This window comes from Coregonus clupeaformis, chromosome 12, assembly GCF_020615455.1.
Source record: "Coregonus clupeaformis isolate EN_2021a chromosome 12, ASM2061545v1, whole genome shotgun sequence".
Taxonomy (NCBI): Eukaryota; Metazoa; Chordata; class Actinopteri; order Salmoniformes; family Salmonidae; genus Coregonus; species Coregonus clupeaformis.
This window is the reverse complement of record NC_059203.1, coordinates 1,082,413-1,106,805: the sequence shown is the minus strand read 5'-3', so window position 1 is coordinate 1,106,805 and position 24,393 is coordinate 1,082,413. Positions and strand designations below refer to the sequence as shown.

The 24,393-nt window shown below is 44.9% G+C and overlaps 1 protein-coding gene across 1 annotated transcript in view; it reads left to right on the top strand.

The window, feature by feature from the left end:
- The window catches only part of LOC121577990 (alpha-1-syntrophin), a 66,639-nt gene extending 44,915 nt beyond the window's left edge, over positions 1–21,724 (top strand). Inside the window, exons 3-8 of the mRNA XM_041892023.2 lie at positions 429–615; positions 10,362–10,551; positions 14,066–14,196; positions 18,289–18,485; positions 19,509–19,696; positions 20,809–21,724. Of these exons, the coding sequence (XP_041747957.1) occupies positions 429–615; positions 10,362–10,551; positions 14,066–14,196; positions 18,289–18,485; positions 19,509–19,696; positions 20,809–20,901 (986 nt within the window). The 3' untranslated portion in view covers positions 20,902–21,724. The remainder of the gene's footprint in view (positions 1–428; positions 616–10,361; positions 10,552–14,065; positions 14,197–18,288; positions 18,486–19,508; positions 19,697–20,808) is intronic.
- The last annotated feature ends 2,669 nt before the right edge of the window (positions 21,725–24,393 follow it).

Sequence of the window (24,393 nt, the reverse complement as noted above, 5' to 3'; positions counted from 1 at the left end):
AGGGATATTTGACAAAATGAATCCAGGGAAATGTGACAATATGAATCCAGGGATATGTGACAATATGAATCCAGGGATATGTGACAATATGGATCCAGGGAAATGTGACAATATGAATCCAGGGATATGTGACAATATGAATCCAGAGATATGTGACAATATGAATCCAGAGATATGTGACAATATGAATCCAGGGATATGTGACAATATGAATCCAGGGAAATGTGACAATATGAATCCAGGGATATGTGACAATATGAATCCAGGGATATGTGACAATATGAATCCAGGGAAATGTGACAATATGAATCCAGGGAAATGTGACAATATGAATCCAGGGAAATGTGACAATATGAATCCAGGGATATGTGACAATATGAATCCAGGGATATGTGACAACTCCTCCTAGTCTCTTTTTCCTCTTTCAGTGAAATACATCAAGGAGATGTCAGCCTTTTTTAAAAACACCTCCCCCGGTGCACCCTGGGACTCCCCCCATGCCACGCCACAGAAAGGCGCAGACGCCCCACCTGCTGAGCTGAAGGAGGCCAGGACCATCCCCCTGAAAATGTGCCAGGTGACCAGGAAGCAGTGCCCCCCGGACACAGAGAACAGGTACTGTGGGTGGAACCCAGTTCAATGGGGAACTGAGTTACATGATCAGAGAGAGAGAGAGAGAGAGAGAGAGAGAGGGAGAGGGAGAGAGGGGGGGAGAGAGACAGACAGACAGACAGGGGAGAGGGGAGAGAGAGAGACAGACAGAGGGGGAGAGGGGGGAGAGAGACAGACAGACAGACAGGGGGGAGAGAGAGACAGACAGAGGGGGAGAGGGGAGAGAGACAGACAGACAGACGGGGGAGAGAGGGGAGAGAGACAGACAGACAGAGGGGGAGAGGGGGAGAGAGACAGACAGACAGAGGGGGAGAGGGGGAGAGAGACAGAGGGGAGAGGGGAGAGAGACAGAGGGGAGAGGGGGAGAGAGACAGAGGGGAGGGGGAGAGGGGAGAGAGACAGACAGACAGAGGGGGAGAGGGGGAGAGAGACAGACAGACAGAGGGGGGAGAGGGGGAGAGAGACAGACAGACAGAGGGGGGAGAGGGGGAGAGAGACAGACAGACAGAGGGGGAGAGAGACAGACAGACAGACAGGGGGAGAGGGGGAGAGAGACAGACAGACAGAGGGGGAGAGGGGGAGAGAGACAGACCAACAGAAGACAGGGGAGAGGGGGAGAGAGACAGACAGACAGGGGGAGAGGGGCAGAGGGGGAGAGAGACAGAGGGGGAGAGAGAGAGAGAGACAGAGGGGGAGAGAGAGAGACAGATGGGAGAGGGGGAGACAGACAGAGGGGGAGAGGGGAGACAGACAGAGGGGGGAGAGAGACAGAGAGACAGAGGGGGAGAGAGACAGAGAGACAGAGGGGGAGAGAGACAGAGAGACAGAGGGGGAGAGAGACAGAGAGAGGGACAGAGGGGAGAGAGAGAAACAGACAGAGAGAGAGAGAGGGAGAGAGAGAAACAGAGAGAGAGCGAGAGGGACAGAGAGGGAGAGAGAGAGAGAGAGAGAGAGAGAGGGACAGAGATAGGGATAGAGGGGGAGAGAGAGAGAGAGAGAGAGAGAGAGAGAGGGACAGAGAGAGAGACAGAGATAGGGACAGAGAGGGAGAGAGAGAAACAGAGAGAGAGCGAGAGGGACAGAGAGAGAGAGAGAGAGGGACAGAGATAGGGACAGAGGGGGAGAGAGAGAAAAGAGAGAGAGAGAGAGAGAGGGACAGAGAGAGAGACAGAGATAGGGACAGAGAGGGAGAGAGAGAAACAGAGAGAGAGCGAGAGAGACAGAGAGAGAGGCAGAGAGACGGACAGAGAGAGGGACAGAGAGACAAAGAGAGAGAAACTGGGTATGATAGCTTGTATCTTGAATTCAGTAAGATGTTAATCAAGTCAGAAGACCCACAAGGCGCTCCTTTTGGAATTTAAATCAAGGCCCCTTGAATGTAACAAGCACTCTACGTTTTATTATTTACCTGATGCAAAGTAGCGCTCCATTTTCTCACCCAAGTTCTAGGCCTATATCTACAAAGGTCTGGGCCTGTATCCACAAAGCTTAGGTCTGGACCTGTATCCACAAAGCTTAGGTCTGGACCTGTATCCACAAAGCTTAGGTATGGACCTGTATCCACAAAGCTTAGGTATGGACCTGTATCCACAAAGCTTAGGTCTGGACCTGTATCCACAAAGCTTAGGTCTGGACCTGTATCCACAAAGCTTAGGTCTGGACCTGTATCCACAAAGCTTAGGTATGGACCTGTATCCACAAAGCTTAGGTCTGGACCTGTATCCACAAGGCTTAGGTCTGGACCTGTATCCACAAAGCTTAGGTATGGACCTGTATCCACAAAGCTTAGGTCTGGACCTGTATCCACAAAGCTTAGGTATGGACCTGTATCCACAAAGCTTAGGTCTGGACCTGTATCCACAAAGCTTAGGTATGGACCTGTATCAACAAAGCTTAGGTCTGGACCTGTATCCACAAAGCTTAGGTATGGACCTGTATCCACAAAGCTTAGGTCTGGACCTGTATCCACAAAGCTTAGGTATGGACCTGTATCCACAAAGCTTAGGTATGGACCTGTATCCACAAAGCTTAGGTCTGGACCTGTATCCACAAAGCTTAGGTATGGACCTGTATCCACAAAGCTTAGGTATGGACCTGTATCCACAAAGCTTAGGTATGGACCTGTATCCACAAAGCTTAGGTATGGACCTGTATCCACAAAGCTTAGGTCTGGACCTGTATCCACAAAGCTTAGGTATGGACCTGTATCCACAAAGCTTAGGTATGGACCTGTATCCACAAAGCTTAGGTCTGGACCTGTATCCACAATGCTTAGGTCTGGACCTGTATCCACAAATCTTAGGTCTGGACCTGTATCCACAAAGCTTAGGTCTGGACCTGTATCCACAAAGCTTAGGTATGGACCTGTATCCACAAAGCTTAGGTATGGACCTGTATCCACAATGCTTAGGTCTGGACCTGTATCCACAAAGCTTAGGTATGGACCTGTATCCACAAAGCTTAGGTATGGACCTGTATCCACAAAGCTTAGGTCTGGACCTGTATCCACAAAGCTTAGGTATGGACCTGTATCCACAAAGCTTAGGTCTGGACCTGTATCCACAAAGCTTAGGTATGGACCTGTATCCACAAAGCTTAGGTATGGACCTGTATCCACAAAGCTTAGGTCTGGACCTGTATCCACAAAGCTTAGGTATGGACCTGTATCCACAAAGCTTAGGTATGGACCTGTATCCACAAAGCTTAGGTATGGACCTGTATCCACAAAGCTTAGGTCTGGACCTGTATCCACAATGCTTAGGTCTGGACCTGTATCCACAAAGCTTAGGTATGGACCTGTATCCACAAAGCTTAGGTATGGACCTGTATCCACAAAGCTTAGGTATGGACCTGTATCCACAAAGCTTAGGTCTGGACCTGTATCTCAGAGTAGGAGAACTGATCTAGGGTCTGTCCATATAATCTTATTCATTATGATCTAAAATACAAAACTGATCCTAGATAAGCACTCCTACTATGAGGCGCTTTGTGAATATGGACCCTGAGCTCCAGATGTCCCCTCTGGTTAGACTTTCGTAGCCAATGGCTGGACAAAGTCCTCTTTTGGATCCTAACGTTGTTGTACTAAGCCTATTTAAAGGCATGTAGTGGAGCAATAGGGTGTCTGGGTCCTGCTTCACCCCTCTCCGTATCTCACACCTTATGGGTCATTCCAGGTGAAAATATTGAAATATTTCAAGAAGTATCTCCAGCACACTGGTATTGGGTTATCTCGTACTCTCCACAATGAGCTTCAATCGCTCGCAAACCAACGTTTCGATCAACAGACCCCAGTCCCTATTTGAACAAACCTAACGCTCTGAACAGTTGAAACTGGATTTTAAAGAGCTGATTGACTCTCTGCTAGACACTAACAAAAAACCCATCATATCTGGTCCTGTGCCCTCTCTGAATCGTGGAATTGAACTCTTTAGCAGGATTCTTGGCCTTCACAACTGGCTACGTGATTATTGCAGCTCAATGGGTGTAACTTTTGAGGACAATTTTGATACCGTTTGGAAACAAAACATATTTTATAAGGATGGGATCCACCCAAATAAATAATAATATGCCATTTAGCAGACGCTTTTATCCAAAGCGACTTACAGTCATGTGTGCATACATTTTTACATATGGGTGGTCCCAGGGATCGAACCCACTACCCTGGCGTTACAAGCGCCATGCTCTACCAATTGAGCTACAGAGGACCCCAAATCATTTGGGTTCCTGGATCCTGTCACAGCATTATAAGGCTGCGTTGAGACAATGACTTAGCAATGACCCAAGCCCAGCTCAACTAATCCATACCATTGTGACGCAGAGTTGTCAAAATGCTTCAGCAAATGTACATTACATCAGGGGCGTCAGTAGACACAATGTGGGTAACCTGGTTTGTGTCCCTCTAGCTGCCCTGGGTGCCTCTGCTGATTCTGCAGCTGTTGTGTGCAGTGATCATGTGCCTAGGAACCAGATTTATACTGTTAGCACTGAGCCGGTGTGCCCGAGGAGGCAGTCCACTGTGTGCAGCTCACCCTGCACTAACATAAAGAACATGAGCACATCTACTGCTGCTAAGCTTCCCAGTAAAGCAATAAAAACAAATAAGCATCCCAGAAGAAAAGTGCTCAAAATAGCCCACGTTAACATATGTAGCTTAAGAAACAAGGTTCTTGAAATCAATAATTTGTTAGTAACAGATGACATTCATATTCTGACTATCTCTGAAACTCACTTAGATAATACCTGTGATGATACAGTGGTAGCAATACAAGGTTATAACATTTACAGAAAATATAGAAATGCCAATGGTGGAGGTGTTGCTGTTTATATTCAGAACCACATTCCTGTGAAGATTAGAGAGGATCTCATGTTAAATACTGTTGAAGTAATATGGCTACAGGTTCACCTAAAGCCAATTCTGGTGGGAAGCTGCTATAGACCACCAAGTGCTAACAGTCAGTATCTGGATAGCATGTGTGAAATGCTTGATAATGTATGTGATATCAACAGAGATGTATATTTTCTGGGTGATTTAAATATTGACTGGCTTTCATCAGGCTGCCCCCACAAGAGAAAGCTTCAAACTTTAACTAGTGCCTGCAACCTGGTTCAGGTTATCAGTCAACCTACCACGGTAGTTACAACCAGCACAGGAATGAAATCATCAACATGTATTGATCACATCTTTAATAATGCTGCAGAAATTAGCTTTAAAGCAGTATCCAAATCCATCGGATTTAGTGATCACAATATAGTAGCCATATCTAGGAAAACCAAAGTTCCAAATGCTGGGCCTAATATATAATGTATAAGAGGTCATACAATACGTTTTGTAGTGATTCCTATGTTGTTGATGTAAAAAATATGTGTTGGTCTGTGGAGCAACCAGATGCTGCACTTGACAAATTTATGAAATTGCTTATTCCTGTTACTAATAAGCATACACCCATTATGAAAATGACGGTACAAACTGTTAAGTCCCCATGGATTGATGAGGAATTGAAAAATGTAATGGTTGAGAGGGATGAGGCAAAAGGAATGGCAAATAAGTCTGGCTGCACAACCGATTGGCAAACATATTGCAAATTGAGAAATCATGTGACTAAACTGAATAAAAAGAAGAAGAAACAACACTATGAAACAAGGATAAATGACATAAAGAATGATAGTAAAAAGCTTTGGAGCACCTTAAATTAAATGTTGGGAAAAAGGCAAACTCAGCTCCATCATTCATTGAATCAGATGACTCATTCATCACAAAACCAACTGATATTGCCAACTGCTTTAATAATGATTTCATTGGCAAGATTAGAAAACTTAGGCATGACAAGCCAGCAACAATTTCTGACACTACACATCCAAGTATATCTGACCAAATTATGAAAGACAAGCATTGTAATTTTGAATTGCATAAAGTGAGTGTGGAAGAGGTGAAAAAATGATTGTTGTCTATTAACAATGACAAGCCACCGGGTCTGACAACTTGGATGGAAAATTGCTGAGGAAATAACGGACAATATTGCCACTCCTATTTGCCATATTTTCAATTTAATCCTAATAGATGTATGTGCCCCCAGGCTTGGAGGGAAGCAAAAGTCATTCCGCTACCTAAGAATAGTAAAGCCCCCTTTACTGGCTCAAATAGCCAACCAATTAGCCTGTTACCAACCCTTAGTAAACTATTGGAAAAAATTGTGTTTGACCAGATACAATGCTATTTTACTGTAAACAAATTGACAACAAACTTTCAGCATGCTTATAGAGAAGGACATTCAACAGGCACAGCACTTACACAAATGACTGATGATTGGCCTAGAGAAATTGATGTTAAAAAGATTGTGGGGGCTGTTTTGTTAGACTTCAGTGTGGCTTTTGACATTATCGATCATAGTCTGCTGCTGGAAAAACGTATGTGTTATGGCTTTACACCCCCTGCTATAATGTGGATAAAGAGTTACTTGTCTAACAGAACACAGAGGGTGTTCTTTAATGGAAGCCTCTCAAACATCTCCAGGTAGAATCAGGAATTCCCCAGGGCAGCTGTCTAGGCCCCTTGCTTTTTTCCATCTTTACTAACGACATGCCACTGGCTTTGAGTAAAGCCAGTGTGTCTATGTATGCGGATGACTAAACACTATACACGTCAGCTACTACAGCAACTGAAATAACTGCAACACTTAACAAAGAGTTGCAGTTAGGTTCGGAATGGGTGGCAAGGATTAAGTTAGTCCTGAATATTTCCAAAACTAAATGCATTGTATTTGGGTCAAATCATTCACTAAACCCTAAACCTCAACTAATGAATCTCGTAATGAATAATGTGGAAATTGAGCAAGTTGAGGAGACTAAACTGCTTGGAGTAACCCCGGATTGTAGACTGTCATGGTCAAAGCATATTGATACAACAGTAGCTAAGATGGGGAGAAGTGTGTCCATAATTAAGCGCTGATCTGCCTTCTTAACACTATCAACAAGGCAGGTCCTACAGGCTCAAGTTTTGTCACAACTAGACTACTGTTCAGTAGTGTGGTCAGGTGCCACAAGGAGGGACTTGGGAAAATTGCAGTTGGCTCAGAACAGGGCAGCACGGCTGGCCCTTAAAAGTAAACGGAGAGCTAACATTAATGACTTGCATGTCAGTCTCTCCTGGCTCAGAGTGGAAGAGAGATTGACTTAATCACTGCTTGTTTTTGTAAGAGGTGTTGACAAGCTGAATGTACCGAGCTCTCTGTTTAAACTACTATCACACAGCTCGGAAACCCATGCATACACCACAAGACATGCCACCAGAGGTCTCTTCACAGTCCCCAAGTCCAGAACAGACTATGGGAGGCGCACAGTACTACATAGAGCCATGACTACATGGAACTCTATTCCACATCAGGTAACTGATGCAAGCAGTAGAATCAGATTAAAAAACAGGTAAAAATACACCGTATGGAACAACGGGGACTGTGAAGAGACACACACAAGGGTATAGACACATGCATACGCACACATTGTGATATTGTTGTATGGTGGTATTAAACATTTTGTATTGTAGATACAGTTGAAGTCGGAAGTTTACATACACTTAGGTTGGAGTCATTAAAACTCGTTTTTCAACCACTCCACACATTTCTTGTTAACAAACTATAGTTTTGGCAAGTCGGTTAGGACATCTACTTTGTCCATGACACAAGTAATTTTGTTTACAGACAGATGATTTCACTTATAATTCACTGTATCACAATTCCAGTGGGTCAGAAGTTTACATACACTAAGTTGACTGTGCCTTTAAACAGCTTGGACAATTCCAGAAAATGATGTCATGGCTTTAGAATCTTCTGATAGGCTAATTGACATAATTTGAGTCAATTGGAGGTGTACCTGTGGCCAAGACCTCAGAAAGAAAATTGTAGAACTCCACAAGTCTGGTTCATCCTTGGGAGCAATTTCCAAACACCTGAAGGTACCACGTTCATCTGTACAAACAATAGTACGCAAGTATAAACACCATGGGACCACACAGCTGTCATACCGCTCAGGAAGGAGACATGTTCTGTCTCCTACAGATTAACGTACTTTGGTGCGAAAAGTGCAAATCAATCCCAGAACAACAGCAAAGGACCTTGTGAAGATGCTGTAGGAAACAGGTACAAAAATATATATATCCACAGTAAAACGAGTCCTATATCGACATAACCTGAAAGGCCGCTCAGCAAGGAAGAAGCCACTGCTCCAAAACCGCCATAAAAAAGCCAGACTACGGTTTGCAACTGCACATGGGGACAAAGATCGTACTTTTTGGAGAAATGTCCGCTGGTCTGATGAAACAAAAATAGAACTGTTTGGCCATAATGACCATTGTTATGTTTGGAGGAAAAAGGGGGATGCTTGCAAGCCGAAGAACACCATCCCAACCATGAAGCACAGGGGTGGCAGCATCATGCTGTGGGGGTGCTTTGCTGCAGGAGGGACTGGTGCACTTCACAAAATAGATGGCATCTTGAGGAAGGAAAATTATGTGGATATATTGAGGCAACATCTCAAGACATCAGTCAGGAAGTTAAAGCTTGGTCGCAAATGGGTCTTCCAAATGGACAATGACCCCAAGCATACTTCCAAAGTTGTGGCAAAATGGCTTAAGGACAACAAAGTAAAGGTATTGGAGTGGCCATCACAAAGCCCTGACCTCAATTCTATAGAACATTTGTGGGCAGAACTGAAAAAGCATGTGTGAGCAAGGAGGCCTACAAACCTGACTCCGTTACACCAGCTCTGTCAGGAGGAATGGGCCAAAATTCACCCAACTTATTGTGGGAAGCTTGTGGAAGGCTACTCGAAACTTTTGACCCAAGTTAAACAATTTAAAGGCAATGCTACCAAATACTAATTGAGTGTATGTAAACTTCTGACCCACTGGGAATGTGATGAAAGAAATAACATCTGAATTAAATCATTCTCTTTACTATTATTCTGACATTTCACATTCTTAAAATAAACTGACCTAAGACATGGAATTTTTACTAGGATTAAATGTCAGGAATTGTGAAAAACTGAGTTTAAATGTATTTGGCTAAGGTGTATGTAAACTTCCGACTTCAACTGTAGGTAGTGGTGTAATAATGTCATATGATGTACTGTTTTATATTTTGTTTTATATGTAATGTAAGTGCTTTAATATGTTTGGACCCCAGACCTTGGCAGCAGCTAATGGGGATCCCTAATAAATACAAATACAAACGCAATGGTAAATCTAAGCGCTGGCGGTAGTGCTATAGATCTGGTGGTGTGTCGGAAATATTTTTGCTATTTTCACAGACGTTATTATGAGCGCAATTGCTGGCAGAGGCGCGAAAGGACTGGGTTTTGATGAATAAACAAGTTGTAGGTGTGATACTGCATACGTTTGTCTCAAGTTCTGTAGGTAATTGGGGGCAAAAATGTATACTGTTACATTTCGGGATATTATTTTGGACGATATATCGTATCGTTTTGACAATTTAACAATATTATTTTTGCGCTAGTTGGCTGTACTTGCAATACATATTGTATCGGTTAAGAGCGTTGGGCCAGTAACCAAAATATCGCTGGTTCGAATCAAAATCAAATCTAATTTGATTGGTCGCGTACACATATTAAGTAGATGTTATTGCGAGTGTAGCGAAATGCTTGTGTTCCTACCTCCCACAAAAATCTCCAAGCTGACTAGGTGAAAAATCTGTCGATGTGCCCTTGAGCAAGACACTTAACCCTAATTGCTTCTGTAAGTCGCTCTGGATAAGAGCGTCTGCTAAATAACTTAAATATTTCTGAATATGAGAGTCACCGGATTATCTCATTTCTTGTTCCATGATGGGAATATAGCCTACATGGAGGGTTTTTTACGCACATCCAAAATAATAACAGGAGCGTCGCGGCTGGATAGGCTGCGCTTCCGTTGTCAAAATCCATGCCATAACCAACTGCATTACTGCTAAGACCAGCTTTGTCCAGAGGTAAAGGAGAGGAGAATTTTAATAGTATGCAAATTCATTTGTAACAGGAGGCAAGCTAATTGACCCTCCTCAACTTCAAGGGTCATCAAAATTGATTTTAGTGCATTCTCCAGGGACCTGACCACAGCTAACACTGTTTTCTTGTGTTCGTCTCTCCCTTTCCTGTCCTTACCTATTTTCTTTCTCCCTGCCTCTCACTTCACCCCCTCTCTCTCTCTTTCTGTCTCCTCTCGCTCCCCCTTTCCCGCTCCCTCTCTCCCCTCCACACAGGTACTTTGAGGTGATCTCGTCCAGCAGAAAGAGCTCAGTGTTCCTGAGGGCCAAGGATCCTGCTATGGCCCAGTCCTGGTACAACGCCATCCAAGCCGGGGCCTCGGCCCTGGTGCCCCAAGTTAGGGGCGAGCTGAGGGCCATGCAGGCGGGCCTGGAGGTCAAACACATGGGATGGATCACTGAACAGGTACAAAGAGTCAAAGGTCAAATTTGAGTTCATGCATTTCTATTTATGGCTGCCTGCCCTGGGTTCAAATAATTACTTTGAGCATTTGCTTTAGCCTGCCTGAAGTCCCAGGTGGGTGGGCTTTTGTACTTCCTGGACTTTTCTGTTGGTTCTATCGCAACAGACAAGCTCAATCAAGCACAGATAAAGTATTTGAAATTATTTCAAATAGTATTTGATCCCAGGTCTTGCCGCAATTATTTATTTACTTGTTAGTTTTGACAAATGGTAAGAACCTAACCAAGACAGGCCTCTCTATTGGCTAGTCATCTAATGTGTCACTTGAGTGCGTTCCAATAAACATTGTCCATAACATCAGCTGTTGTGACTGAAAATGTAATCTGGTTTATTTTGTTAGCATTTTAGCAATGCGAAGGCCAGATTAGCAATGAACAGAGTGAAATAAGGAATGTCTGACTCAAACACTGTGCTCTGTTTAAATGCATTAGCGAGTAGTCTAGTGTCTGTTTAGTCTATTGAAAGTGACTTTCTGAGAATAGTGTTTGCGCTAGCCTTGTGCTAAGGAGCTGCCAGTTAATAAGTCGTATGTCCCTTGAAAAGGGAAAATAATTAAACATATGCAACGTATATTGTTGAAAACCCAACAACAAAGACAACAACGTCTAAAATCCTTTGATGGACGGAACAGGACCATTAAAGACCCACAAGACATTGAATTTTCTAAATAAATATTTCTGTCGATGTTTTTAAGTGTCCTTGCCCACTGTGAATGTTGACATTCTTTGGAATGAAAAGAGCAAAATGGAACTGAATACATAGTCATTGTCACGCCCTGACTCTGGGGACTCCTATTTGTGGAGTCAGGGTGTGTATATTCTATGTTGTGTAGTTCTATGTTTATATCTAGTATGGGTATTTCTATGTTGGCCGGTGTGGTTCCCAATCAGAGGCAGCTGTCGCTCGTTGTCTCTGATTGGGGACCATACTTAGGCAGCCTATTGGCACTAGTGGGTTGTGGGATCTTGTTCCGTGTTAGGTAGGTTGTTTGTGTACCTTGGACTTCACGTTTCGTCGTTGTGTTTATAAGTCAAATAAACATGTATGCATATCACGCTGCGCCTTGGTCTGACCCGTTCATGAACGAACGTGACAAAAGATCCCACCAAACGAGGACCAAGCAGCGTGCCCAGGAAGAGTGAATAGCCATGTCACAGGTGGGCAAATGGTGGTCATGGGAGGAGATATTTGCGGGGAAAGGGCCATGGGCGAAGGTAGATGCCCAGGCAGGAGAGGTGAAACGGTGCCAACCGTGCCGACGACGGAGACCCGAGAGGCAACCCCAATAATTTTTTTTGGGGGGGCACACGGGGTGGATGACGAGGCTACAGGAGGCTAAAAGGGAGAAGGAAAGTGTAGAGGCACGGTGAGATGAGCTGGTTAGGCAGCAGAAGGAACGGGGGTTAATAAAGGAACGCAGTCCCGCTCCTCGCACCAAGCAAGTGGTGCGTGTCGCCAGTCCGGTCCGGCCCGTTCCTGCTCCTCGCACCAAGCTAGTGGTGCACGTAGCCAGCCCGGCACGGCCTGTTCCTGTTCCTCGCACCAAGCCAGTGGTGCACGTTGCCAGCCCGGCCCAGCCTGTTCCTGCCCCTCGCACCAAACCAGTGGTGCGCGTCGCCAGCCCGGCCCGGCCTGTTCCTGTCCCTCGCACCAAGCCAGTGGTGCACGTCGCCAGCCCGGCCCGGCCTGTTCCTGCCCCTCGCACCAAGCCAGTGGTGCGCGTTTCCGGCCTGGCCTGTTCCTGTCCCTCGCACCAAGTTAGTTGTGCGCGTCGCCAGCCCAGCCCGGCCTGTTCCTGCCCCTCGCACCAAGCTAGTGGTGCGCGTCGCCAGCCCGGCCCGGCCTGTTCCTGCCCCTCGCACCAAGCTAGTGGTGCGCTCGCCAGCCCGGCCCGGCCTGTTCCTGCCCCTCGCACCAAGCTAGTGGTGCGCCGCCAGCCCGGCCCGGCCTGTTCCTGCCCCTCGCACCAAGCCAGTGGTGCGCGTCGCCAGCCCGGCCCGGCCTGTTCCTGCCCCTCGCACCAAGCCAGTGGTGCGCGAGCCAGCCCGGCCCGGCCTGTTCCTGTCCCTCGCACCAAGCCAGTGGTGCGCGTCGCCAGCCCGGCCCGGCCTGTTCCTGTCCCTCGCACCAAGCCAGTGGTGCGCGTCGCCAGCCCGGCCCGGCCTGTTCCTGTCCCTCGCACCAAGCCAGTGGTGCGCGTCGCCAGCCCGGCCCGGCCTGTTCCTGTCCCTCGCACCAAGGCAGTGGTGCGCGTCGCCAGCCCGGCCCGGCCTGTTCCTGCTTCTCGCACCAAGCCAGTGGTGCATGTTCCTAGTCCGGTTCGGCCCGTGCCTGCTCCTCGCACCAGACCAGTGGTGAGTGTGTCCAGTCCGGCACCGCCCGTGCCCGTTCCACCGGTGCCTGGTCCGGCACCAGTCAGCAGCTCCAGTCCGGAGCCAGAGCAGTCCGCTCCACCAGTGCCTGATCCAGCTCCGGTCAGCGGCTCCACTCCGGAGCCAGAGTAGTCCGCTCCACCGGGGTCCAGTCCAGATCCGGTCAGCGGCTCTAGTCCGGAGCCTGAGCAGTCCGCTCCACCGCTGCCCGGACCAGCTCCGGTCAGCGGCTCCAGTCCAGACCCAGACGTCAGCCCCTCTCCAGGTTCGGGGTCTCCCACACCAGGGTCCAGACAGGGCTTGGAGTATAGTGGGAGGAAGGAGAGGGGAAGCAGCACGCCGAGGTCCAGACCAGACCAGGGGCGCAACAGGGAGGCGGAGAATAGGTGGTTGTCACGCCCGGAGCCGGATCCGCCTCCGAGGTGGAATGCCCACACGGCCCCTACCCTGTTAAAGGTTGTGCGGTCGGAGTCCGCACCTTTGGGGGGTACTGTCACGCCCTGACTCTGGGGACGCTTATTTGTGGAGTCAGGGTGTGTATATTCTATGTTGTGTAGTTCTATGTTTATATCTAGTATGTGTATTTCTATGTTGGCCGGTGTGGTTCCCAATCAGAGGCAGCTGTCGCTCATTGTCTCTGATTGGGGACCATACTTAGGCAGCCTATTGGCACTAGTGGGTTGTGGGATCTTGTTCCGTGTTAGGTAGGTTGTTTGTGTACCTTGGACTTCACGTTTCGTCGTTGTGTTTATAAGTCAAATAAACATGTATGCATATCACGCTGCGCCTTGGTCTGACCCGTTCATGAACGAACGTGACAGTCATTAACAAGACACCCATTGTTATGATCCAGGATAAATTATGTTGTTACACATTCCCCTCGCTTGTACTTCAGTATGGAATTGAAAATAATATTTGATGTTAACCTTTTGTCAAGGAAGTATTGAAATATGTGACAGTGTGTGTATTACATTCATAAGGATGTGTAAATATGTTGTGATATTTGAGTCATAAAAAGTGTTTATGTTTGTGCGTGTGTCTGTCTCTGTGTGTGTGTCTGTCTGTTTGTCCTCCTCTCCGTCAAGGCGACCCAGGGTCCAGAGAGACCGGTGCTGGCTCTGCTGACTGAGAGAGACCTGCTGCTGTACCCCACCCTTCCTGACAGTAAGGACAGCATCAACAGCCCAGCCAAGAGCCATCCGCTCATCACAACCAGGTAGGATAGAGACAGTAAAACCGTTGCACTGCACTTCGACCAGGCGGTTAAATATCTTTCAAAACCAGCAAGTCAAATAGACATTTTCACAAAACACAGTATCCATTGATGGCTGAGTTTAGTCCACGAAAATGAGCAGTATATATATAATATTATTTGTCTATTTCTAGGCTGCTAAAGGCTTTTTAACATATAAAACCTCACCAAAAAGCGGCCTTTTCTTAAAGCTCTTAAGCCTTGTTCACACTGCAGGCCATAATGCTCAAATCAGTTTTGTTTTTCAAATCCGTTTTGGAATACTGAATGTCCAAACAGCAAGAGATAAGTGACCAAATCGGATTTGTGTGTGTTCAGACAGCAGTCATTTGCTGACATGGCTATGCTAGTTGTCATAGTAATGATGGGTGTGTGCTCAGGGGTGTAGGCTGATTGGTGGTGGTGCTTCTGCTTCCTATCACTCAGAAGTTGTTTTGTAGCAAGCTAAGGTGATAACAATGCCTGCCATGGATGATTCCCAGTTGCTTTGAATGTTCAAAATCATAGTGTAGGAAAACTTTTAAAGCCTCAAAGGATAAGATTATCCAACTTTCAAATCGAGTCCTTTTTGGCTAGCCAAGGCAGTCAACTAGCTAGCTAGGTAGCTGTTTAGCTTTCTAGCACATTCACTAATTTGTTTGTAAACAATTAACAAGCTAATTAGCTACCACATGTTCTTGTCAAACTGTCAACAGAGCAGCTAGCAAGCAACAACATATGCCAAATAACAGTCTAAAAAACCACTTGAGGGCAAATAAATCAGATTTGACCGTTCAGACACAAGGCACATGGCCAGGAATCAGATTTGTATCTAACTTCAAACCACCTACGAAGATAGTTTGAAATGTGGTTTGAAATATCTGATTCCATGTGCCTTTTGGCTGTTCAGAATGCAGGAAAAAGAACAGATTCTAATCACATTTGAGTCACTTCAAACTGCCAATGTGAACACTGCTTTAATGCTCTCTTAAAGGGATGAGCAATGGAAATGGCTATGGTGGCCATCTTTGATTTGCCAGTGCAAATAATGCAGTCAGACCTGGCGGATACATCACACAAATAGTAACGAAAAGAGGCGTAGAAAGGTTTAACCCTACAAGGTTTTATAACTTTATAGCCAGTCAAATCTCCTTCTAGACCAGCCAGTCAAATCTCCTTCGAAACCATCCAGTCAAATCTCCTTACAGACCAGCCAGACAAATCTCCTTCGAAACCAGCCAGTCAAATCTCCTTCCAGACCAGTCAGTCAAATCTCCTCCCAAACTAGCCAGTCAAATTTCCTATTTGTGAATGGGCAAGACAAAATATTTAAGTGCCTTTGAACAGGGTATGGTAGTAGGTGCCAGGCGCACCGGTTTGTGTCAAGAACTGCAACGCTGCTGGGTTTTTCACACTCAACAGTTTCCCATGTGTGTCAAGAATGGTCCACCACCCAAAGGACATCCAGCCAACTTGACACAACTGTGGGAAGCATTGGAGTCAACATGGGCCAACATCCCTGTGGAACGCTTTTGACACCTTGTAGAGTCCATGCCCCGACAAATTGAGGCTGGTGCAACTCAATATTAGGAAGGTGTTCCTAATGTTTGATATACTCAGTGTATATTGCATTGTATGCAATTAAAAGCAGTCACTTTTTAAATATACTGTATATATAGTATCATATTAGAATGATCATTAAGTCAGTCATTATCTCATATCAACTAGGAGGGACACCTATTCACGTGTACACACACTACCCTGTTTGTCTGCACTGTATTTAAAGCTAGTCAGTCAAGACATCCTGGCCAAACAGCAAGTCATACTTAAACACCCAAACTGGGCTATCGTGAATAAATGTTGAATTATAGTTTTGGCATATTTAATAATCTTCCATAAATGGTCCATTGAAAATTTTCTAGCATGATCTCATTTTCATGTGCAAACGATTAGGAAAACCAGCACGTTATCAGTAATGTGTTCTCCACCCCTCATGTTGCTTTCTCCCTCTTTTTCCACTCTTTCTCTGTTCTCTTTCTTTCCTTTCTCTGTTTCTACCTCTCCTCTCTCCCCCTTTCTGTCTCTCTCCTCTCTCCCCCTTTCTGTCTCTCTCCCCTCTCCCCCTTTCTGTCTCTCTCCTCTCTCCCCCTTTCTGTCTCTCTCCTCTCTCTCTCTCTCTCTCTCTCTCTCTCATCATACCTACTGTCTCTCTCCATCATACCTACTGTCTCTCTCCTCTCCATCATACCTACTGTCTCTCTCCTCTCTCTCTCTCCATCATGCCTACTCTCTCTCCTCTCTCTCTCTCTCATCATACCTACTGTCTCTCTCCTCTCTCTCTCTCCATCATACCTGCTGTCTCCTCTCTCTCTCTCCATCATACCTACTGTCTCTCTCCTCTCTCGCTCTCCATCATACCTACTGTCTCTCTCCTCTCTCCCCCTTTCTGTCTCTCTCCTCTCTCTCTCATCATACCTACTGTCTCTCTCCTCTCTCCCCCTTTCTGTCTCTATCCTCTCTCTCTCATCATACCTACTTCCTCTCTCCTCTCTCCCCCTTTCTGTCTCTATCCTCTCTCTCTCTCATCATACCTACTGTCTCTCTCCTCTCTCCCCCTTTCTGTCTCTATCCTCTCTCTCTCATCATACCTACTCTCTCTCCTCTCTCCCCCTTTCTGTCTCTCTCCTCTCTCTCTCATCATACCTACTGTCTCTCTCCTCTCTCCCCCTTTCTGTCTCTCTCCTCTCTCTCTCATCATACCTACTGTCTCTCTCCTCTCTCCCCCTTTCTGTCTCTCTCCTCTCTCTCTCATCATACCTACTGTCTCTCTCCTCTCTCTCTCATCATACCTACTGTCTCTCTCCTCTCTCTCTCTCCATCATACCTACTGTCTCTCTCCTCTCTCTCTCTCCATCATACCTACTGTCTCTCTCCTCTCTCTCTCCATCATACCGACTGTCTCTCTCCTCTCTCTCTCCATCATGCCTACTGTCTCTCTCCTCTCCATCATACATACTGTCTCTCTCCTCTCTCTCTCTCCATCATACCTACTGTCTCTCTCCTCTCTCTCTCTCCATCATACCTACTGTCTCTCTCTCTCTCTCTCTCCATCATACCTACTGTCTCTCTCCTCTCTCTCTCTCCATCATACCTACTGTCTCTCTCCTCTCTCTCTCCATCATGCCTACTGTCTCTCTCCTCTCCATCATACCTACTGTCTCTCTCCTCTCTCTCTCCATCATACCTACTGTCTCTCTCCTCTCTCTCTCCATCATGCCTACTGTCTCTCTCCTCTCTCTCATCATACCTACTGTCTCTCTCCTCTCTCTCTCATCATACCTACTGTCTCTCTCCTCTCTCTCTCTCCATCATACCTACTGTCTCTCTCCTCTCTCTCTCCATCATGCCTACTGTCTCTCTCCTCTCCATCATGCCTACTGTCTCTCTCCTCTCCATCATACCTACTGTCTCTCTCCTCTCTCTCTCCATCATACCTACTGTCTCTCTCCTCTCTCTCTCCATCATGCCTACTGTCTCTCTCCTCTCCATCATGCCTACTGTCTCTCTCCTCTCCATCATGCCTACTGTCTCTCTCCTCTCTCTCTCTCTCTCCATCATGCCTACTGTCTCTCTCCTCTCTCTCTCTCTCTCCATCATGCCTACTGTCTCTCTCCTCTCTCTCTCTCTCTCCGTCATGCCTACTGTCTCTCTCCTCTCTCTCCATCATGCCTACTGTCTCTCTCCTCTCTCTCTCTATCTCCGTCATGCCTACTGTCTCTCTCCTCTCTCTCCATCATGCCTACTGTCTCTCTCCTCTCTCTCCATCATACCTACTGTCTCTCTCCTCTCTCTCCATCATACCTACTGTCTCTCTCCTCTCTCTCCATCATGCCTGCTGTCTCTCTCCTCTCTCTCTCCTCTCTCTCTCCATCATGCCTACTGTCTCTCTCCTCTCTCCTCTCCATCATGCCTGCTGTCTCTCTCCTCTCTCTCCATCATGCCTACTGTCTCTCTCCTCTCCATCATGCCTACTGTCCCCTCTATTCCTTCCCTCTCTCCCCTTCCCATCTCCTCCAGACTGGTCCACTCAGGACCGGGGAAGAGCTCTCCCCTGCTGGACTCGGAGCTCTCCTTTGGGCTGCGCACAGGCACCAAGCAGGGCGTGGAGACCCACTTGTTCCGGGTGGACTCGGCCAAGGAGCTTTCGGCATGGACCCACATGCTGGTGGACGGCTGCCACAACGCCGCCGAGCTCATCCAGGAGGTCACCACAGGTATAGATACAGGAGTAGCAGATGAAGTTAGCCCACTGGGGGAGCTAACGCGAGTCTTCAGATCTCAGACAAGGTTCCAGTTCAGGAATGAGGAGCATCCGCCAAGTCCGCTGAGCTAATGCATGAGCTCGGGAAGCTAACACAAGTCTTCAGGTCTTAGACAGGGTTTCGATACAGAACCATGCTCGCGTGATGAGGGGTCTGAGACTGAAGGACTTGTGTTAGGTCTATGTGGACTTTTCAGTTCATTAAATTCATGTTAATTCTACATCTCTGATGCCAAATAATACACCAAGTCCCACTTAATCAAAACAAACAGCTACAAAATACTACATACAGGGCATTCAAAAGTTAACCTGTACTTTCAAAAACATTGTGAATGTTGATTGCTAATGAAGTTAGTGCTTGGTGTCAACCTGAAAGACTGTGTCACGTTAGCGATGAATCGTTGCTGCATCACAGGTATTTAGAAAAGTAACATTTTACTGCTCCAACTGCAATATATCATAATGAATGGCTGTAAGACAGCAGCAAATGGTCTAGCAAAGACCTACAGCAAGTATGTGCAGGTCTGGCTGTTTTATATAGGGTAGTCCTGCCCTCTGCTGGCGTTGTTGTGTGTTGCAACATAATAACAATAAAAAGTCACTCATCACCTTCATGGGAGGCAGCCACATCTTAGCTGCCTGCACCTACAAAATCAATGAAATCCAACTGTCTGCATTCATATATTCACTGTATGATCGATGTCAATATGATAGAACAGATCAGTCAATCAACTACTGTACCTTTAGTATTCAGTTTTGTAAGGGGAGTGATACAGAAACAAAGAGCAACCTAAAAACAGAACCTTTATGGGCAGTTTCCTGGACACAGATTAAGCATAGTCCTGGTTCTGGACTAAAAAGCAAGATAATCTCCTTTGAGAATGTTTTTTAGTTGAGCACTAGGTCTAATCTGTGTCTGGGAAACCGGCCCTTAGTGACCAACCTTCCTAATGCCTTTATCTGTGGTCCCTGGCAGCCTGCAGCTGGAACGGGAAGGAGTGCAACCTGGGAGTGCACATCGACGAGGGCTTTAGCCTGTTCACTGAGGAGATGGGCATCAGGAAGACGGTGCTCCTCCAGCAGCCCTTCGAGCGCCTGCGCATGTCCTCAGACGACGGTGTACACATGATCTTCCTCGACTTCGGAGGGCCAGAGGCGGAGATTGTGAGTTGGACTGTTTACTGGACTGTTTGGTGTTGGTTGGCTGCTTGGTGTTGGTTGGCTGCTTGGTGTTGGTTGGTTGATTGGTGTTGGTTGATTGCTTGGTGTTGGTTGGTTGATTGGTTGGTTGGTTGCTTGGTTTTGGTTGCTTGGTGTTGGTTGCTTGGTGTTGGTTGGTTGGTTGCTTGGTGTTGGTTGCTTGGTGTTGGTTGCTTGGTGTTGGTTGGTTAGTTTGTTGGTTGGTTAGTTTGTTGGATGGATGGTTAGTTGGTTGCTTGGTGTTGGTTGCTTGGTGTTGGTTAGTTGGTGTTGGTTGGTTGGTTGCTTGCTTGCTTGCTTGCTTGCTTGCTTGCTTGGTGTTGGTTGCTTGGTGTTGGTTGGTTAGTTGGTTGCTTGGTGTTGGTTGGTTGGTGTTGGTTGGTTGGTGTTGGTTGGTTGCTTGCTTGCTTGCTTGGTGTTGGTTGCTTGGTGTTGGTTGCTTGGTGTTGGTTGCTTGGTTGTTTGATGTTGGTTACTTGGTGTTGGTTGGTTGCTTGGTTTTGGTTGGTTGCTTGGTGTTGGTTGCTTGGTGTTGGTTGCTTGGTGTTGGTTGCTTGGTTGTTTGATGTTGGTTACTTGGTGTTGGTTGGTTGCTTGGTGTTGGTTGGTTGCTTGGTGTTGCTTGGTTGCTTGTTGTTGGTTGGTTGCTTGGTGTTGGTTGCTTGGTGTTGGTTGCTTGGTGTTGGTTGGTTGGTGTTGGTTGGTTGGTTGTTTGGTGTTTATTTTTTTTCTTCACTTTCTCTCTGTCTCTCTGTCTCTCTGTCTCTCTCTCTCTCTCTCTCTCTCTCTCTCTCTCTCTCTCTCTCTCTCTCTCTCTCTCTCTCTCTCTCTTTCGTCCTAGCTGTATCTCCTTTCTCCTTTGCTGTTGGGTTCCTTCTCTTGTTCACATGACAAACCTCATTTTCAAACCCCCAAAAAAGTTTCAATACAGAGTAAACGTTTTAACAGAGTAGTCATTGTTTGCTATGCTAACTCAACTAAAACAACGTCAAAGGTGATAATGAACTTCTCTCTCTCTTCCCTCTGCCTCCCCTCTCCTCTTTCTAACTCCCTCCTTTCCTCTTCCTCCCTTGCAGCAACTGGACCTCCACTCCTGCCCCAAGACTATGGTGTTCATCATCCACTCCTTCCTCTCTGCTAAGGTCAAGCGGCTAGGCCTGTTAGCATGATAACAGTTTGACCTGCAACCCCACCGAAGCGTATTTACATGCAGCCATGACTCTTAACGTTAGGAGGATGTGATGTCACTGCAGAGGATATGATGTCAGCGCTCTGTTTCAAACCGCCCCCAAGCAGTTATAACAGACATCATTGATATTACAAAAATCATGACTGCTTTGAAATTTGTTACAGCATTTTCAACTGTTACCTGCATTGTTTACTGATTGAACTATTCAGAGAGGTTAGTGTTTTATCATCCTAAATCTACGTTATTTTTATGTTTTGGCTGCCATTTTGAGAAACATTATTTTATGTCTGCTATTAAGGATGTTTTCCAAGTGCTGATTCAGAGACATTTTGAGTGCAGCGAAAAGACTCTCCCTGCATTTCTTTAGTAGATTCATAAATGTTTCCCATAGCCAATATCAACATGAAGATAAACTATGTCATAAAGCAAATTTAAAGTTAATCCCTAAATCCAAATGTTTAGAAACGGTTTATTAATTTCACTTAACCCCAACTCCAACTAACTTGAATGACCTTATGCATAAGAGTGCTATGCATTTATATCGATAGAGTATATACACAGTTTGACACTGTATAATTTCAGTCAAGTGTGCATACCCCTTTTGATTTAGGAAGTTCACCCTCTAGATAATTTTAATTTTGATGAAATATCGATGGAATAGTTCTAACATTGGTATTACCAGAGCCTTCTAGCTGTATGTGTTTGTAACTATATACCTATAGCACCTTCAAAAAAAAATAATAACTTGAATTGTTCCACATTTTGTTGTGTTACAGCCTAAATTTAAAATAGATTAAATCGATTTTTCTCTCACCCATCTACACACAATACCCCAAAGTGAAAACATGTTTTTAGAAATGTTATCAAATGTATTGAAAAAGAAATGCAGAAATATCTAATTTACATAAGTATTCACACCTCTGAGTCAATACATGTTAGAATCACCTTTTGCAGCGATTACAGCTGTGAGTCTTTCTGGGAAGGTCTGCACACCTAGATTGTACAATACTTGCACATTATTATTTTTAAAATTCTGTCAAGTTGGTTGTTGATCATTGCTACACAGCCAGCCATTTTCAAGTCTTGCCGTAACTTTAACTAGGCCACTCAGGAACATTCCATGTCGTCTTGGTAAGCAACTCCAGTGTATATTCGGCCTTGTGTTCTAGGTTATTGTCCTGCTGAAAGATGAATTTGTCTCCCAGTGTCTGTTGGAAAGCAGACTGAACCAGGTTTCCCTCTAGGATTTTGCCTGTGCTTAGCTCTATTCCATTTCATTTCATCCTAAAAAACTCCCTAGTCCTTGCCGATGACAAGCATACATATAACATGATGCAGCCCCCACCATGCTTGAAAATATGAAGAGTGGTACTCAGTGATGTGTTTTGTTGTATTTGCCCCAAACATAACACTTTGTATTTACAACATAAAGTTAATTTCTTTCCCACATGTTTTGCTGTATTACTTTAGTGCCTTATTGCAAACAGAATGCATGTTTTGTAATATTTTTATTCTGTACAGGCTTTCTTCTTTTCACTCTCTCATTTAGGTTAGCATTGTGGAGTAACTATAATGTTGTTGATCCCATCCTCAGCTTTCTCCTCTCACATCCACTAAACTCTGTATAATGTCACTATTGGCCTCATGGTGAAATCCCTGAGCAGTTGTCCTTCCTCTCCGGCAACTGAGTTAGGAAGGATGCCTGTATCTTCATAGTGACTGGGTGTATTGCCACACCATCCAAAGTGTAATGAATAACTTCACCATGCTCAAAGGGATGTAAAATGTCTGCTTTTTTTATTTTTACCCATCTACCAATAGGTATTGGAAAACCTCCCTGGTCTTTGTGGTTGAATCTGTTTTTGAAATTCACTTCTCGACTGAGGGACCTTACAGATGATTCATTGTATGTGTGGGGTACAGAGATGAGGTAGTCATTCAAAAATCATGTTAAACACTATTATTGCACACAGTGTGAGTCCAGGCAACTTATTATGTGACTTGTTAAGCATATTTGTACTCCTGAACTTATTTAGGCTTGCCATAACAAAGGGTTGAATACTTATTGACTCAAGACATTTCAGCTTTTCATTTTCAACTAATTTGTAAACATTTCTAAAAACAAAGTTCCACTTTGACATTATGGGGTATTGTGTGTAGGCCAGTGACACAATATCTGAATTGAATCAATTTTACATTCAGGCTGTAACAGAACAAAATGTGGAAAAAGTCAAGGGTTGTGAATACTTTCTGAAGGCACTGTATATATTTGGCTCTGGGTATAACATTATCAATGAATACATTGATAGTGTTTCATATTGAAAGAGCAATGGGTTATCAGAGTATATGCTATAGGTACTGAGATTATATATTGAAACCGTTCTCACAAAGCTAGTTGAATACACATTATTTTGTCTTCTTAATGACTACAGCCAAAATCACAGATGCATTTGAAAGATATAAGCTTGTTGGGAAGTAATGATGCGGTTTTGATACAGCGTTAGTCATTTTGTTAGTGTGTGCATTTACAGAAATTATCGCGAACCAACTGAAAATAAACAAAAATGGCGTCTATAGTTTACCTGACAATGTGTTCAATTGCCCCCATTTATTTTGTGTCAAAGGAAAATCCACTATTTGTGGCCTTCTCTCTACAATGCTAAACAAACTTATATTAATATATATTTCAAAACGAAAACTTTTTTGCTTTCAAGAATAAAAATGTATTGTATATTATAATTTAAACAAAAGGTGTGCCTTGCAAGGTTGTTTGTATATAAAAGTGTAATAAACTTTGATTGTTAACTTTTACTGTTCTTTATTGGTAGATCTCTAGATTTTATTATTTTATTTAATCTTTATTTTAACAGGGAAGACAAATTGAGAACTGGTCTCTTTTTCAAATGCGCACTGTATAATAAAACATAAATATACACATTATACACATAAATATACACATTATACACATAAATATACACATTATACACATAAATATACACATTATATACACACACCTACAGTACCAGTCAAAGGTTTGGACACACATACTCATTCTAGGGTTTTTCTTTATTTTTACTATTTTCTACATTGTAGAATAATAGTGAAGACATCAACACTATGAAATAACACATATGGAATCATGTAGTAACCCAAAAAGTTGTAAACAATTTTTAGATTCTTCAAAGTAGCCACCCTTTGCCTTGATGACAGCTTTGCTCACTCTTGGCATTCTCTCAACCAGCTTTACCTGGAATGCTTTCCCAACAGTCTTGAAGGAGTTCCCACATATGCTGAGCACTTGTTGGCTGCTTTTCCTTCACTCTGTGGTCCAACTCATCCCAAACCATCTCAATTGGGTTGAGGTTGGGTGATTGTGGAGGCCAGGTCATCTGATGCACACTCCATCACTCTCCTTCTTGGTAAAATAGCCCTTATACAGCCTGGAGGTGTGTTGGGTCATTGTCCTGTTGAA